Source organism: Pleurodeles waltl, chromosome 1_1, assembly GCF_031143425.1.
Source record: "Pleurodeles waltl isolate 20211129_DDA chromosome 1_1, aPleWal1.hap1.20221129, whole genome shotgun sequence".
In the NCBI taxonomy this organism is placed as follows: domain Eukaryota; kingdom Metazoa; phylum Chordata; class Amphibia; order Caudata; family Salamandridae; genus Pleurodeles; species Pleurodeles waltl.
In genome coordinates this window covers 998,365,560-998,383,224 of record NC_090436.1, presented here as the reverse complement: position 1 = coordinate 998,383,224, position 17,665 = coordinate 998,365,560, and the positions used below count along the sequence as shown (strand labels likewise).

Below are 17,665 nucleotides of genomic sequence, written 5' to 3'. Positions count from 1 at the left end.
GTCTTGAGAAAGTGAAGTGAACATTGTAATGGTCGGCCCAGGTGAGCTGGGAGGGGAGTAGGGCACTGGATGGTGGGAAGCGAGAAAGCTGGAAGCGAGTGGCAAAGCAGATGGCTCAGAAAAAGGAGAACGAGTAAGACAAGTAAAAGTTAATAGAATACAGCACAAACAAGACGGAGTGTTAAAAACTGTGTCTGTGCCAGGTTCAACAATAATTAAAAGAAGTTTAAACTGTGTCACTGGAGTCATTTGAGAGGGAGGCTGCTGTTTGCACTTCATGACCTTAATGTAGGCAGCTCCATGTACCCCTCTGAAAATAGGCATCCTCGGACTGTGTCAAAAGCGTGCTCTGCTTAAGAGGTCAAATACTTAGTAGGTCTGGTGTTCATGGAGGAAAAATAAGTACCTCTAACCAGTGCTTTAAATGGAAAAATAGAAGTGCAGGTACTCTGTGATAGAGTACCTGCTTGTTTCCGAGAAGTGCCAGTACTCTCCAATTAAAAGCATTACGTTTATCTTGAGATATGCCGGTAGTCTCCCTCTCAAAATAAAAAAGTGCCGGTACTCAGTACCGGAGAGTACCGGCCCATTTAAAGCACTGCCTCTAACCGTAGTAGGCAGGCCTTTAAGTGGGATGAAAAAACTGGGGGGGGGGGTCTCTCAAACGGGCGTGGCTGACGTACTTATGGGTATGGCTTAAAAACACGTAAACTAAAAACCTGTGCTTAGCATAGTGTGCCGCCTGACTGGTAATTTGCTGCTCTTTTCTGTCATTGCATCCACGTGTATAATACAAGTAACAGTACATTTACAACAAGCCAGGACTACTGGCTTTGTCAAGGGTTGTTAGTTGCATAAGATAAACAAGCAATAACAACGGCTTCTTTGTATATAATGTTGACAATGCTTCAGTTCTAAAATGATGAGAGTGTGAAAGAACTGTAACGAGTCTCTTTGGAGGTGCATCAAAGGCAGCGCAGGGTGGAACTGCTGAGGAGTTAAGATATTTCTTCGCCCCGACGGAGAGGACAAAAATAAAGGGACCGATAGGGACCCGTCTCTGCGCCTGCTGAGCACGACAGGACCCGGCCCACTTAAAGCCCTGAAGTTAGGGTCTAAAGTCCTGATGCCTGCATCAGGCAAACACTTGCACACATTAACCCGATCAACAAAATCGCAGCCTAACATGGAACGTAGTGCTTAATTTGGGTTCGGTGAGCCCATCACATCTCTGAGCTATGGGGCCACCGCATCTGCTGCACTGGTCATAGGTATGTTGCCCCTTAATTAGAAATGTAATATGGGTAAATAAAAGATATGAGACAGCAAGCACGCAGGTGCGCTAGCTATTATTATATTTGCTAATTAGGACTTGCTTGGCGCACAGTGTACCCACCGGCACGCCGTCGGAGCGCCTTTGGGTACTCTGAGTATTCAATTTCCGACGTTCCTATCACCCATGGGAGTCTGATTGTGCCAACGTAAGTGCGGCGATTTGAATGGAACAGCACAGAATATCTCACATCCCATCAACAAAGACATGGGACTGGTACATTTTGGAAGGACGTCGAATTGCGGATGTGGAAACTCTCAAACCACGGCAGACACAACTGTTAAACTGGGTGTCTCTAAAGGGAAGGGTGTGTAAGTAGCAGGTTAGCAATGCGTGGGGAGGGGAATGGCTCCGCGCCCCTCGCCCGAGGTGAGGAGTGGGTGAGCCCGGAGCCTCCAGAGAGCAGGCACGCAGCTCCTCCTCGGTCGGCCTGCAGGGGCCGCCCCTGGACAGGACTGTCAGAGACAGCACCGGCTGTCAGTGGAAGAGCTGCGGGGCGGGGCCAGCTCCGGGCAGCATGGAGTGGCAGAGCCGGGGCACTCGGTTCAGACAGGCAGCATCTGGTTCAGCCGGAGACAGGCAGCAGCCTCTGTGACACTGTCCTCAGGTTCTCATCTGGATCGCCTCCTCTTGGCTGGACAAGACGCATCCCGGACAACCTGTTCTTTCCTGTGAAGTGACCCGCGGCGGCCGGCGCAGGGCAGGACAATGCTCGTCCGCAGCCAGGCTCTGCTGGCCGGCCTCCTCCTGTGCGCAGCAGGTAACTGTGCTTCGTCATGTGTGCGGTCTGTGTGCAGGGCAGCGCCCCCGGGGGGCAGCAGCCAGTGCGACACGTTGGAGCCGGTGATTGCGTGTGCGCGCCCAGGAGAGAGGGTGGGGGCGCAGGGACACCTGTCTCTGCCTCTCACTCGCTCCCTCAAGCTTTAACAATATGGGGACGGGAGAACAGGTGGCATCGGCCATTGCCTACAATACTTTTGCACGTTTGATGGGACTGTCAACAAGGCTGATGAGTTTGCACTTGTCAGCCGTGATGCTGCACTTTTAATGGGGCTTTTACACTGTCAGTCGGGCACTAATGTGCGGTAGCCAGCTGTGTTACTATTTAGTTGGGAAAGTAATCTGCACTTGGGCGCGAAGTCGCAATACTTTTAAGGGGACAGTACAAGCAGTTATTATCAAGGTGCTTACAGTAGTGACAGTTGCGGCACTTTTCAGCTAAAGCGTTATGTTTCAGTAGTACACTGCCTCTGCTTTTCATCATCCTTGATACTATAATACTTTGTTCATCTGTGCAGCATAGGCATCTATTCTCACCTATACATTTTTACTGGCGCAGTTGGAAATGCTGCTTTATGTATACGGGTCAGTAAGTACCTGCATTTGTCACCAATACTGAAATAATTTTCATACGTAAGTAACTACACTAATTGGACTGTGACTGTACCTATCGGCAGTGTTCCTGTGCCTTTAATTAGCCTGCTCGTGCTAGCATGTTGAATGGGTTAGTACTCGAACCTGTCAGTAAAGTTGCTGTGCAATTAATGGGACCCTCAGTGAACATGTCAGAAATGCTGCGGTACAATGGAAAGAACCGGCAGCTGCCCACAGCGGTGCTCTGGTGGATGGGCAGAGAAGGTCGGGGCTTCCCCTCTCGCCCCTGTCTGCACTTCATTTTCCATGCCAGGAACAGGACCGGTGAGTAGGGCTGCATCTCCCGCTGCCTCTGCCATGGTGATGCGTCACGCGTCAGGTGTTTTGCAAACACTTCACTGTTGCGGCCAACACGGAAGCGGGCGGATGGAAGTGAAAGCGCGAGAAGAGCCAGGGCGGGGGAGGGATGGGGGAGCTCCCCGCCCAGAGACCACGGAGCAACCACTGTGACTTCTGGGACAGGTGGGCTGTCCTTCTTGTAGTGTTGGGGGCCCCAGGCCCTCAAGCTACTCAGAAAGAATGACACAGACTTATAGTTGTCCCTGCTAGAGCTGGCACTGGGCACGTGCGCCCGGACCCTTTTATTTGCAGGGTCACCTTATCGGTGACACCGGTGATTGATGTGTGTGGGGTGTGTGTGTGGAAACCAGCCCTTGAGGAGTGGGTGGTGGCAGCTTGTCACTCGAGAACAATACAATGGTTCCAGCCGAAGTCTACACTTATCTCAGGGCAGGGGGCTATCGCCCCCAAAGTTTAGCCCCACGGCCGCTAGATTAAACCTTACATTTATCCATACCGTTAGAATTAAAGGGGTCACCTGGTGAACGATATCGCAATAGATACACCAGCATCAGCAAAAAAACATTTTAGAATGCCTAATACTACCGATTGTTAGAGATTCAGGGCTGGAGTAGAGCTATTCTTTTTTCTCTCTTTAAATCACCCTTGCTTGCGACGAGGTATACTCATCACAGTACAAGCAGGCTACACTGTGCGCAGGTTTACAACACGAGTTAAGTAACGGGTAAGTAACGTAGTCATAGCCGACCGTTACTTCGTCTCCCGTTGAGTGTACTCAACCAGCGGGACATGGGTTACCAGATGGGCAGGGCACGGGGTGCTAAATCTATTAACCACATATTTGAAGCTGCAGGATGAGCTTGGTTTAAAAGTAACAAATTACGTGCCCCTGGCCATCTCGTCCTTTGCTTCAGTGTTTTCTGCATTTTAACTCAGACGATGATGGTCGCACAGATCGCATGTTGTTACGGATATCCTATACATGCCCTAGTCCTAGTCATTTCACTTGCTAAATATAAAAATGCACCTCTGTTGAAAAGTGCAGGTACTTTCACTCTCAAAATAAAGACGTGCAGGTACTCCATATCTGCCCTACCTGTCCATTTAGAGCCCTTCTTGTAACCGTGTTGTGTAGGTTTATTCTGCCTCAGCGGCCAAAGGGGTATAACCGTACAAAGTTATCCAGGACAGCTCACGGGAGCGACCAGCAGGCACACAGATGATCTGATTGCTGTGCTCCGGGTTTCCCATCGTCTGTGCCCTCCTCATTAAAGAATGGGACCTACTCTTGTGTTGTTGCGTTGTTCGTTGTACTGCTCGCTAACAACGTATTCGGGCATTGGTCTGTAATGAACAGGCCTTCCAAACTACCTCTACTTCTATAATAGGCAGTGCCTGTTATCATCTTGTTACGTGTCTTTAAGTGTGTCGACAAAATAATTGTCAATGCCTAAAACTGTGTCTATTGTACACATTTAGGGGTGCATCACCGAGCACATACTAAAAACTGCAAGCATGCACTGACGTCAGTGATTGGCTAAATTATTGGGATGATGGTTCCCCAGTCACTACCTTTCTACACTCTAGCCTGGTATAATAGGATGCATTTTAACACAGGTTAACTGCTCTGGAAAAATCCAGCTGATTCTAATTGAAACTGGCTCCTAATTTCAATTGCTTCCAGTAGTGTCTGTTGGTTTCATTTTGTATTTTTATTTAACATGTGGAATTCCCCTTTCTTCCTCCATTTATAGATGGCAATCCCCTTAGGCCCCTCCTGCATTGTCTTGTGATGTGTATATAGCACATACTACTCTACGAGGGGCAATGAAACACTTGCCCACAGGGGTAGCATGCTATATTGTGTAGGTGGGTGGTTGGAAGTGTGTTGTTTTTGTTCCAATGTCATTCGTGATTACCACAGAGGTGAGGTTATTCTGTTATGTGAAGAAGTACTTAGCAATGTGATGGATGAAGTAGTGTGAGAGAGACATGCAGCATATAGTATTTTCACTAAGTGTGCAGTGTTGAGCTGCCCTGCAAGTTCCCTTGTATTTTTATAGTCACGGTCCACTGAGCTTTTTACTTCATTGGTTGGCCATTTTGAGATATTTTAACGTTTATGGTCCTGAGCTGATATAAGTTGGAGGCAGATAAAGTGGATAGATCTGCTGGATAGATCTTCTTAATATCATCCCAATTCCGATTGCCATTGTGAAATGTAAAAAAGTGGGCAGAATATACGGTTTGTCGGTATTTGCAGTGGTGGACTAAATTAAAGTCCTCCATTGGCCAGCAGCACATGGAAGATCTCTTCAGTTATTCCATGCATAGTCAGTGCATGACGAGTGGTTTATTGCTGTGGAGTGGTACACCACTGGGCGATGGACACGAACCATAGCAGTTTTGCCTTATGTGAGTGTAAAAGTGTCAAACAATTTAAGTGAATTATTATGCAGCCCGTAAGAACTACAGTCAACTGCCTGACCACTGAGTGTTAATTTATTACTGTAGGCCAGGGTGGTTACATGTAGTTTTGTATTGTAATTGCCTTTATATAACCACTAAAAAGGATATGATGCTCTTAATGCCAGGTAGCACGCTGCTCCAGAATCCACGGGTAGTGGTTAATCCAGTGGTTATGGAGATTGGTCTTGGGTTCTCAAGAAAACCTTTCCATGCATGTACTCCAGTTTCTTTTTCTCGCAGTTTAAATTACCAGGGGTTAGGTGTGATCATTAGTGGGGAGGGAGTATGTGAGTTCCTGTAGATAGCTGGTGAAATTAACAGATGCACTAGAGGGGATTTGGCACTGTTAGGCTCTAGATACAATTTTCAAAGTAGGAGAATTTGTGATTTTTGAAATTCTGGAAATAATTTAGGGCAGTTGTTATAAATATAGTAATAAAGATTAAGGCAAACATTAATGTTACTTAAAGCAGGCTGTGCCCAGAAAGAGGAGACATGCGAAGGATAGAAAGTAATAAGAGGGTCACTCATAAGAAAAGGAGAAAATAGCTTTTATGCAGAACTTAGGGAATACAGAGCAGGCCTCATATTATGCTACATAAAAACTCTAAATAAAATGTACTTTTGAGATGCAAAAAAGCATAAGAATGGTAGGGATCACAGATGCAGGGAGAAGCTCTAAAGACAGCCAGGCTCCATCAGCACCTTCTTTGCCCTTTTCCACTTTGCCCACCTTCCAACATGTTTTTGTGCATGACACGTGTCTGGGGGATGCTACACAATTCACTGCATCACAGTTAGTAACAGAACTGTCAGTAAACTGTGCCTGCAACTAGAGGGCAATGGCCCAACTCCCTGTCCGTAGAGGGCACGTGCCATAATCATGAAGTTTCAAGACACAAACTTACAATCAAACTCTCGAACACCAAGTGGCAAAGACTTTAGAACACAATACCTTTACCCAGTCTGACAATGTGGAATCACCGAATCTCAGGACATGTCACTTCTCATGAAGATCTATTCTCATCGCCACCTCATGATAAATACTCAGATGCAGCTAAAACGTAGCTTGCTGCACTTTCCAAAAACTCAAATCAAACAAGCTGTGTCAAAGGTAACAGGGCTGGTGTTGGTTGCTAGAGCATGTAGACACGGGCATTCGCAAATCCTAGGTACATGTGTTATAAGTACAAATGCTTTTCGTCACATTAAACCATGCCTCATAGGCCTTACCAATCCTTTGAAAAAAGTAACACAGTGGGATTGCTTTCTGCATTGAATAAACACAGGAGATAAAAAACTGAATGTGACAAATAGCATGATATTAAGTCTATTTTTCAGATGTGAATTAGTTCCCCGTGCATACCAATGGAAGCACTTCCAAGAATGTAAAATGATACATAAAGTAGACAATAGTGGGCAGTGAGAGAGTAACACGACTTTGGGTGGAGCCAAAGTCCACTCTATTTATACGTTAAAGGGTTAGCAACAATAACTCTTGCAGACAGCTGTGCTGTCAGTGCAAATACAAAAAAGCAGTGACCAAATGGCAATGATATTTGACATATCACCCAACTGAAGGATACAATTTCACCAGCTAGCAAGGGTACCACTCCCATACTCTTTGAGTGCACAAACAAAAAATTGGCACTTTCTGGAAAGGAAACTAAATTCCTCCTCCCACTAAAACACTCCTATATTAGGCTTTTAAGTTTTTCACTATGCAAACGCAAAATAAATTGGAGTTCAAGAGGTGGACCTCACTTGGGCTCTTCCATCCTGGCCAGCTTATCAGGCAGTACTTGATAGCCATCATCCGTCACAAAGGACACTCATTTCATCCCTGACCCTTAGCTGGCCAATTCCTCACTTGCTTCTTAAGGAAGTACGCGAGTAGTGCGCACAATTAGGAAGATAACCTAATCTTAAAACAGTGATCAGAGCCACAGGAAATATTGCCAGAGCAAATAAATTATGAAGTGAAGATCACCCATCAAAGCATCTGTCTTGGATTGAGAGTTAAGACAATAATGCTTTGCAAACATACTGATCAATCTCCAACTAGCAGCCGTACAAATAATGGCAACGACAACATTCCTCATCAGAGCATCAGGAGCAACTTTCTTTCCTACCGAGTGGGCTCTGGACTTACCCAGATAGCCCTATTAACTATCTCATAAAAAGTAAGAATACAAGAGTTCCCATCTGGCTACTATCTGTTTAGAAGAGGCAGGTCTGTTTAAACAGCTGCATGGTTTCCAAAGAACTGGGAGCCTTTTTCAATTTCCTTGGTACTGGCTAGTGAAACCTTTCTTAACATCAAGTGCTGCAAGTGGACCGAGTAAAGACGTGTAAGTGGTTAAATTGCATCTTAACCACTTCCCTGACCCTTCATAATACGAAAGAAAACATTGTGCGAGTTAGGAAAATGTAAATGGTGTATTCTATTGCAATTTGTCACAATCACTACATTCTCTGATATCACGACCATTTCAGTGGAATTATGAGATTCTGCAGTGATTGGCAAATTATGATAGATAAAGGGCCTGATTGCAAGTATAGGTGCTATTTATTGTCCGTGATAAATAACAATACCACAGGGTACAGTATATATCAGGTACAACAAATAACACCTATTACGAGTTTCCGGGTAATAACATGTGGATTTTGGTATTTAGTTCACCAAAATCTGCATGATATGGTAAATACCATATGCTTTTCCCCTGTTAAATTGTGGGAAATTTGACCTGCAGAAATTTAGCAAAGTTTGAGGTATTTAATGCATCCAATAATCATCACATGCATTAAAATAACACTCCACTTCTAATTCCGACCCCTACTCATAAAGGGGTTTATGCAGGGGGCCGGAAACTAGCGACTCACTCGAAATCAATCACAAGTGTGCAGCGTGCTTGCCACATATTCCATCGGCTGCTGCATAATTTACAAACATTTTAGTCAAAAAGAAATGGCATTCAGATCAAACCATTGAAAAGTTACTGAAACCACTACACAAAGGACTCACCGCACCGCCTAACATTTTACTAACGTTACCTTGTCATCGTGCAGAGTGCGATTGTTGTATTCAAGTAGTAAATAGACACCGCATTGGCCCAGATGTTAGTAATTTACCTAATTGAGCAATTGAGTCAGGGTGCAAAAATCATGATACGTTTTGTTGCACTGTACATGCTTTCACTGCCTATGGCCCTCCTGAATGCACCCAATCTTGGAAGCGCTAAGCAGCGTCGTGCCTGCCTGACCAAATCTGTCCCTGCTAAGTGCTTCCGAGATAGGCATATTCAGGAAGACTCTGCGGGTCACGGAACTCTGCCTCCACGGAATTCCACTGAGTTTTTTCAACTCTGTGGAACTCTGCTAAGCTGGACTCCGTTTACTCCACCAAAGCCTACTTTCAAGGTTAGTCAGTAGCCTTTCAGTGATTTGAGACAGTTGCCACACTCTCACAACTTTGATATGTACCCATGCAGATTCAATGAAACAAATAGAAGACCTCTTGGCCATCCTTTGGCTTTCAATTCACACAGAATTGCGGTGTTCAGACGGTGAGTCCCAAAGATATTTTTAATTGCAGCATTATATTGATTAGGCCTCAGTGAAGTTTAAATTGTGCCAGCTTAATTGACGTAATTTTATTATGCGAAATTCCCAAAATGACATTATGCCATGTAGCATAATTACGATACAATTTGCTGCAAAATTATAGCACAGGAGCCCAGGAACTATCAGAATGTGAGCATTTTTTCACATCAAGTGCCTTTCAAGGGATATTTGTGTGTCAAAAAAGTGTTGCAAGGATGCATTTCACACTTAAATATAGGGCTAAATGGCAGATTTGCATTTCACATACCTATACATTAATTTCAATAATTTTCTTGAAATTTAATTTAATTACCCAAAACAAGTGTGTGAATTTTGCACTCTCCTACTTTTAATGCCCACTGTTTTTAGAGTAGGAATAATTTCAAGAGGCTACTCAGTGTTTAGAAGAATCTCAAACATTTTGCATCCCATTTTAAAATGTAAAGTCTTGAGTGTGAAAGTGTCTTCTAGTGAGACATGCATAACTATATACTATGTGCCATACTGTTCTATTGGAATGTTTCTTCGTGGAAAGCACGAAGATGTTCTATGTATTGAATACGAAGTAAAACCGAAACTGGCTTTCGAAACACTTTTTGGATGTGCACAATTAGAGAGGCTCCTTTTATATTATAATTAGCCCGCACATATAGTTTGTTTTCTGCTGAGTGCAACGTTGTTTGTGTTTTACACAAACTATTGTACTTCGGGAAGTAGTTAAGGTAAATGCTATTAAAATGGGGTCCTGTGCATCCTTGCAGGGCAAAACCATTGATCATTGGCAAATTGCAAGTCGAATATTGTCTATCGAGTGCGTATACTATACTTCCCGAAATGCTACATATTTTCTCCATCATTGGGATCTCTTTTGTACCAATGTGTGTTTAACGTCAACAGGCCTAGATAATAACGTCCCAGAACCTTCTACTTAATTTGCCATGAATTACCTAATGTACTGCACATTTGACCTTCCCTTACCACATAATGCAGTCGTTCTTGAAACATAACTTGATCTCCATGTCACATAATTCCAGTAGCGTTGGCCATACTACACTAATACAGTCACCTGCTGCACGGCCGCCATCTTCAGGCACCACCTCAGACTGCTGTCATGATTAGGCCCCCACTTTTAAATGCAAGAATGAACAGATGCTTGCAGCGGTCAAAATAATAGCATGCACGCATTTACCCACACACAAACCCCCATGTTGCCCATTTTTCAAAGCGCTGCTGCACCCATTCCCCACACTGCTGTTACCGCTTGCACTCAGGGGTGGCTTTAGGGAAGTGCGGCTGGTGCCACGCACTGGGTGCTGACCTGGGAGAGGGCGCTGTCCTCTGGTGAGGGGGCCATGTTGAGAAATAAGTTATGATTTAAAAGCACCGGCTGCAGAGGTCCTTGTGTGTCCAGCTTTCGGACAGCAATAGAAATGTCAAGCTAGCTCTTGTGATTATTGGTCATGCTAGAGTGCTCTGAGTTTTGCCTAATGGCAGTTTTGACTCGCCATATAGCAGCAGAGAGGATGAATATGCTTTCTGCAAAGAACATGTATGTGCAGATCTGTATTTTATGTGGATAGCTGAGTAGATTTCTGTTTTTGTCACAGTGAAAAATTGTTACTGCAGTCATTATATACAACACTAATATAGAATAGTGATGTTTACACATTGTCATCAAAGTGCTACATGCAAAGTGTATAAAATAGGTTAGGATGTTATAAACACCCCTGCCCCAAACCCCAGTTTTTAATTATCTGTTCCTAATGTTGCTAAAAAATATTTGTTTGGGTAGATATACATTCTTATCAGTAAAGCCAACCTTTTACCAGAAAAAATGTAATGTTTGTGAGAGAGGGGTTATGGAGAGATGAGGGGCCCTTTTGCCGGATGGTAGTGAGGTAATCGGAAGAGGGGGTCATGGAGGGGCCCCAAAAATGGTTGTGCACTGGGAGCCACCAGTCCTTGAGCCTGCCCTCCTCTCACCTGCCAGAGTTGCTGTCGCCTTTGTAGATTTTCTTTTAGAAAAGGCATCGACCCCAACCAGCCACACAAGTGCCTGAGATTTCTTTTCGTCTTGAAAACCATTACATATACATTCTGCTACAGATCTCTTTTTGTGAACCAACTATGTGCCGTGACCTTATTTGTGGACTTTTCCTGATGCAACTACTCTAAAGCTGTACATCTAGGTCACGCGCGTTCAGCGAGGAAGTGCGCAGCGTTTCTGAGGTAAAACCGGAAGCGTGAACGCCAAAGATGTCTGGTTTCCTCTAAGAAAAAGCCCACTTTACTGCCTGTGGGGGTATGCCATCCCTCAAAAAGGAGACCCTGGAAGTACCTGCTCTAGTATTTACTAGAGCAGGTACTTCCAGGGTCTCCTTTTGTGCTAGATTGATATGTTTTTCAATCTATAGTTAAAGGATATTATTATCTCTGGTCGAACTTTATGTGGACTCGGCAAATGAACGGCTACCTTGTAATATTTCTGCAGCATCTACAGTCAAGCGTTGTACAAGAGTAGTTAGTAACAGTGGCAGCGATAAGCGAAATGCGACCTGTAAGTGCGATCTATCCACGACTATGTCAGCAGTACTTAGGCCCATATTTATACTTTTTTAGTGCCACTTTTTGATGCAAAAGCGGCGCAAACTTACAACACAAATGCAGCACTAAAAAAGTATAAATATGGGCCTTAGTGCTCACAAGGCAATCACTTCAGCCACGAGTCCTTTTCCTGCTCCCTAATCAGCCGAATCACCTCTGCTGACACAGCTTACTGCCAAATACATGCGATGCGGAGGCTAGAATTCTATATCTTCACCTAGTGTTCCTCATCACCCCAATGCCTCTCATGGGCCTAAATGTGCCGCTTGCCCCCAATATCTCTGTCTGAGCTCCATAACATATGAATGAGCTTCATTTTCTTACTTCTCTTGATTCACCAAAATATATCTCTTTACCACTCTGTGCTCACCTAAAATGGCCATCTCGTCTTCCCGCAAACCTCCCTAATAGTCATCTTCTATCTCAGTCACTGTGTGTTTTATTCGCTATAAGTGAAATGGCTTACGTTGGGATATAGGATGCTCACAATCAAGACCAAAATGCATTAAATTTAAATAATATTGTGCCATCTTAGTATCCTTGCGGACACAGCATGGGAAAAGTCAATCATTTTGGTGTATAAAACTACAAATCTCTTTTGTGTTTCACAAATTATATCTCATGTTGAATCAAGGGCCCTACCTGCAAGCATCTCCCATTCAAGCAAAGAAACAGTAAGGGTGACTTGGAGAATGTTTGTTGAATATTTGCAGAATATTAAACCATCTCACAAACCCACAGCGGACTTGAACTGTCTTGATAATTGCAGGGTTTGCATAATCACAAATCTTACTTCACAATCGGCGGGACTGCCACTGCTAAACAACCCATGGGACGGATCCTCACTGTTGCTGAGTAAGAGGAAGGGGGTTGGGAGGAGACAAAGTAGAAGGACAAACAGGAAAAGAATAAGGGATAAGTAGAGCAGAAGTACAGAGACAGAGAGAGAAGTGAGGGATGTACAGTATAGAGTCTGGTGCAATATTCCACATATCCACCTGCAAGAGTCAATTCCAACTGCAACTCCTGTAAATGTAGGTGTTTCAGGAGGCTTCTTCCGTGTTAAAATTCACCATCATATCACTTACAGAGTTTGATCAATGCATGTCCAGGTTGGTTAGAGGTCATTTCTCGTATTTAATCACTAGGATTAATTTTGTACCACTAGGGATCTTTAATGATCCCATGTTTCTTTTGGCAACAGCTGTGCAACTGTGTGAATGATCTTTTGAGTAAGGCTTGACGCAATACTGGTATACAGCACTTTACACCTTCATGGACTGTTTTTGAAGAGACATTAGTATGCCCTGTAATGTAAGTGTGTGGAGAGTATACATTGTTACTTGCTGTTTATTCATACATACCCTATATCACAATTATTATTAAACATTACTGTGTAATCACGGAGGGCATCGGACACTTGTTTGCTACTTTGTGATCGATGTATATGAAAGTTTATTAAACATTTTCTTTGATCGGAGGGGCTAGTAATATAAGTCATTACCTACATTGATATTATTGAGTGATATCTTTTGCCTCAAACGTTGTAATATCCTGTGAAATGAGTCCTTATTGAACCATTGTGCTGCATATACTCACACATATATACCCAGGTTACTAGTAGGTATATTGGGTTGCTCTTGTTTGGTTTCTCTGATTCCCCGTGTGCCAGTCAGCACATGCAGAAAGACCCTGACACACAATCCCCTAGGCTGTTTGGAAGGGTACAAGATCCGTTCCCCTATGTAATAACAGTGCCGCAGAAGGCAGAGGTTAAACAGATGGACGCAAGACTAGAATCAGCTTACGCACTCAGCATTCACAAGACTTAGGTTGGATGGGTACATTGCCTAAGCGACCTCACGGAAAACACCCATGAGCCCAACTCCACTCTTCAAATGTCAAATCGCCCACTCACGCCACTGTGGTTTAGAAACGAAATCTTCTAGTGGCAAATTTCAGCAGGATAAATCACAGGCTTTGGCCGCTATCTGCTCAAAGTGCCAAGAGGCCAAGTAGTTTTGGCGAATGCTACGCTATAGAGATACCCAATATCTCTATGTAACATATCAGGTCCCTTCTGCTTGCGGCTGAGACAATGCTCTCAAGCAGCTTCCTGTTTGAAGTGGGACCCGCACAGGACCTCTAGGCTTGGGAGCAGAGCATCTTATGCCCCCGGAAGCATTCTCTTGGAACAAATAAACAGAGCGGTTGCAGACACACCCCTCCTCAATTGAGTATTTACAAATAGAAAACACGTTACTATGCTCAGATGCTTGCAGTGCTTAGCAGAGGCTACTAGCACATTGGCCCTTGCCCGTGTTCGCCACCGATTAGGACTGTGCTTCAGGAAGACTTGTCAATAGCTAGTTGAAAGTTTTGGTGTAGCACATGTCATTTTGTTAAATTATGCTTTTGTTACCAACACTCTCGAACCCCCACCCTCAAGCCATGGAATATGCATCCCCGGCTGGTCTAAGGCGTGATACTGTTATGTATTGACTCTTGCCAAACTTTGCTATTTGGTAGTTCGTGTTAAAGGATTTTACAGTGTTCTGAATTAAGATGATGTCTGAGCACAGATCACATTATCTTAAATATTGAGTCCATCTAAAGTCAAACGCTTCCAAGTAACCCCGCTCCTCTCTCAGGCCCTCTATCAAATCCCTTTCCATCGAAACCAGTGAGTTTGTAATTCACGATTTTTATAAACCAAATTTACACAATAGAAAGCAACCAAAATCCGACATATAATCCATGCTAAAGCGTCTTTTGTGGCACCGCATCGGGGCCACACGCCCTGCTCCCACTTTTCTTCACATTAGCTACGTCAGTGGTTTCAGCTACCCAGAGTTTAACTGTGAATCGTGTTTGCTTATCCTGTATTTCTACATTACCTTAAATACAGGGTGTGAGTGTGACTTCGAAGGAAAGGCAATTGCAACCCCCGGGCCCTGGGCTCAGGGCAGTGTTCAGTCGCTGAGTCTTTTGTTTCCAGAGGCACTCCCGTCGTCGTGATATTTAGCGTTGAGATGCGAAAGACCTCAGCTGAAGTGATGTAATGGGTTTGCATTATCCGCGCCTATGCTTTTTTTTGTTATAATATTGCCCTCCGCCATGATGGTTTGGGCAAGGTCAGATTCAGGAATAAAAATTACACTTCACATTTAGTTGTATAAGGCACTATTCACAACGGTAAGTTCGGCCATAATTGTAAATGTACCACCGAATTGACCTATTTTACACTTGCCAGGAATGCACTAAGAGTTTTATTTGTGCAAGGATCTCCGCTACAAGTGCACATTTGTCCGCACCTGTAAATCCCACTTGGGGGTGGGCTGGGGGGGATTAGAAGGTGTTAAGGGGAATGTGGATCTAACGTGTTGCTGACCTTGGATGTTTGGGAACACCTACATACATGTACATTTGTGTCCATTCACAAAGTAATCCAATTCCCCCTTTTATCTTGAAAATGGTGGATTTTTTAAATCTAGATAAGGGCAGACGTCAAGCCCTTTCTAAAGTGGGAAGGGGAATGTCACCAGTAAGGTAACAAAACGTCAGGGGATTCCTCTCCGTACTCACTCGGGGGGTCGCAGGCCAGTATACTGTGCTGAGGGAACATCCTGGAGCTCCCCCCCCCCCCCCCCCCCGCCACCCCGCACCTCGTGCGTTGCGGGAGCCTTTGCTACGCCACTGAATGTCACCGTGACCCTCCAAGGCATGCCCACGGAAACTTGCACTTGTGGCTATCCGTGTGGATTCTTGTTTGTGAATCCCACGAAATAGTTCCTGTATCATTACATCTGGGTATACATCGTTAAGTGTAGTTTACTGCGTTCTTTGTGAATCGAGACCATAATATTAATCTATCTCGTAAATTGGAGCCACTGATGAATGGTCACTATCAACCAACATGCGTTGGGGATATTAGGCGGGCAGTATTAATAAGAAGCCAAACATGTCAACTTTTACCATTCACGAACATAAGCATTGATAACCATATTTGATGGTGTACAAGTGTGTGGCATCGCATGGTCTTTGGTTATTACACTCGGAAGTAACATCATATAGTTCAACCCGATGACTTCACAGGGTTGACATGGCTGAAACAATAGTAACTGATATCACCATAAAACAGATCACAATGGCACCCACACCTCAAAGAGAATGAAACGACTTGTATCCGAATCTTTATTACATGGATATACTTTTTCTTATACTCTCAAAATTGTACACATAACGTAACGTATTGCTGATAAAGGTACGTTTATTCTGAAATGCTCTGTAAATAAGCACAAGTACTGCGAAAACGCTGAGATGAATGTAAGTGGAAAAGAATCTAACTGAATAACGAATTATTCCCAAATGAACCATATCTCTCATAAAAACTCTTTCCAAACGAATTGGAAAGTGATTTGAAATTACAAAAGAATGTTACTCCTTCATGCTATCCCATTAGTAATTCACAAAGGCAATTTTATGTGTACAGTGCTGTGGAAGTGCATAGAAGCTATGCACATTATACAGAACTAACATGTTAAAATGTGTATTTACTTTAAACTGTCAGAAGAATGGTCAGGATATATCAGGTTATTTCCAGAAGACATCCAATGCACTACAAAACATCTAAGTAAATACATTAATTAAATGCATAGCAGTGCAAAGGAGGTTGTAACTTATTTCCACATAAAATGACACTGTTTCCCACTTATGCGCAGGTCCAATCTTAGATCTAGATGCAGTGCTTAATTTGTAAATAAAACGTGCCGGTGCTGAAAACCCCCCTCTTAAACACGCGGCTGCTGCGATTAAATGTGGGAACACGGGATACTGAGGCAGCGTAATTCTGAAGCCATCTCGGGCCTCTTCAATCCATTTAAAGCCACTCCCTACCGCTTCAGCTCACTTTTGCAGCTTTCAGCTCTCTCCCATTGTGACAGTTTTTCGCACAACTTCTTTCCTGGGCGGGAGCCCTTTAAACTTTGCCGGAGGCAGCCTCAGCTGCTGATAGGGCGGGAAGCCCTTCTTTAATCCACAGCGCGCCCGCAACCGCGGGACGCGCACAACTTCTTTCCTGGGCGGGAGCCCTTTAAACTTTGCCGGAGGCAGCCTCAGCTGCTGATAGGGCGGGAAGCCCTTCTTTAATACACAGCGCGCCCGCAACCGCGGGACGCGCACAACTTCTTTCCTGGGCGGGAGCCCTTTAAACTTTGCCGGAGGCAGCCTCAGCTGCTGATAGGGCGGGAAGCCCTTCTTTAATACACAGCGCGCCCGCAACCGCGGGACGCGCGCGGGCGGCGCCCGGGCGAAGCCCGGGCAAAGGGCGGGCCCGTCCTTCGCCCGTCATCGACCGGAAGAGGCCGGGCTGGGCCCCCCCTCTAACGCCTTCTCCTCTCTACAGTGTCATTTATACTTGTGTGCTGCGCCAGGTACAGTGCGATCTCTTATTAAATATGGGGAAAAGGAAAATTAATGTTCAAAAGGGGATAGGTGGGTCCAGCTCCCTCCAGTCCTCCATTACCAGTTATTTATCCTCTGTAATGGGGGCCATTGAGTCTGAACTAGAACATGTAGAAGAAAGGATTGGGGCTGTCCAAAGTACTGTCCAATATCCTCCGCTGGAACCTTCTCTGGAACTTATCAGCCACGCTCCTACCTCCTTAAGTACTGGTCTTTCACCACTGCCCTTAACAACAAACTCCATCCAGTTGAAAGAAGACAAAATTCCTACTTTTGATCGTACTACTTCTTCTCCCCTTTTAGTTACTCCTCCTTCTGAGGGTTCTCAGACTGTTTCTCCACCTACAAAGAAGAGGCGAGCCGGGAAAAAGCCAAAAAATGTAAAAAAGGTCACAGGTTTTAAAAAGAACTTACCTACCCATTTGACCCAAAGTAACAAACCTTCAGCCCCCTTGGTTT

At 44.4% G+C, this 17,665-nt stretch overlaps 1 protein-coding gene across 1 annotated transcript in view; it reads left to right on the top strand.

Moving 5' to 3' along the window:
- Positions 1–1,826: 1,826 nt before the first annotated feature.
- The window catches only part of PARM1 (prostate androgen-regulated mucin-like protein 1), a 371,767-nt gene continuing 355,928 nt past the window's right edge, over positions 1,827–17,665 (top strand). Inside the window, exon 1 of the mRNA XM_069230292.1 lies at positions 1,827–2,093. Coding sequence (XP_069086393.1) covers positions 2,042–2,093 — 52 coding nt within the window. The 5' untranslated portion in view covers positions 1,827–2,041. The remainder of the gene's footprint in view (positions 2,094–17,665) is intronic.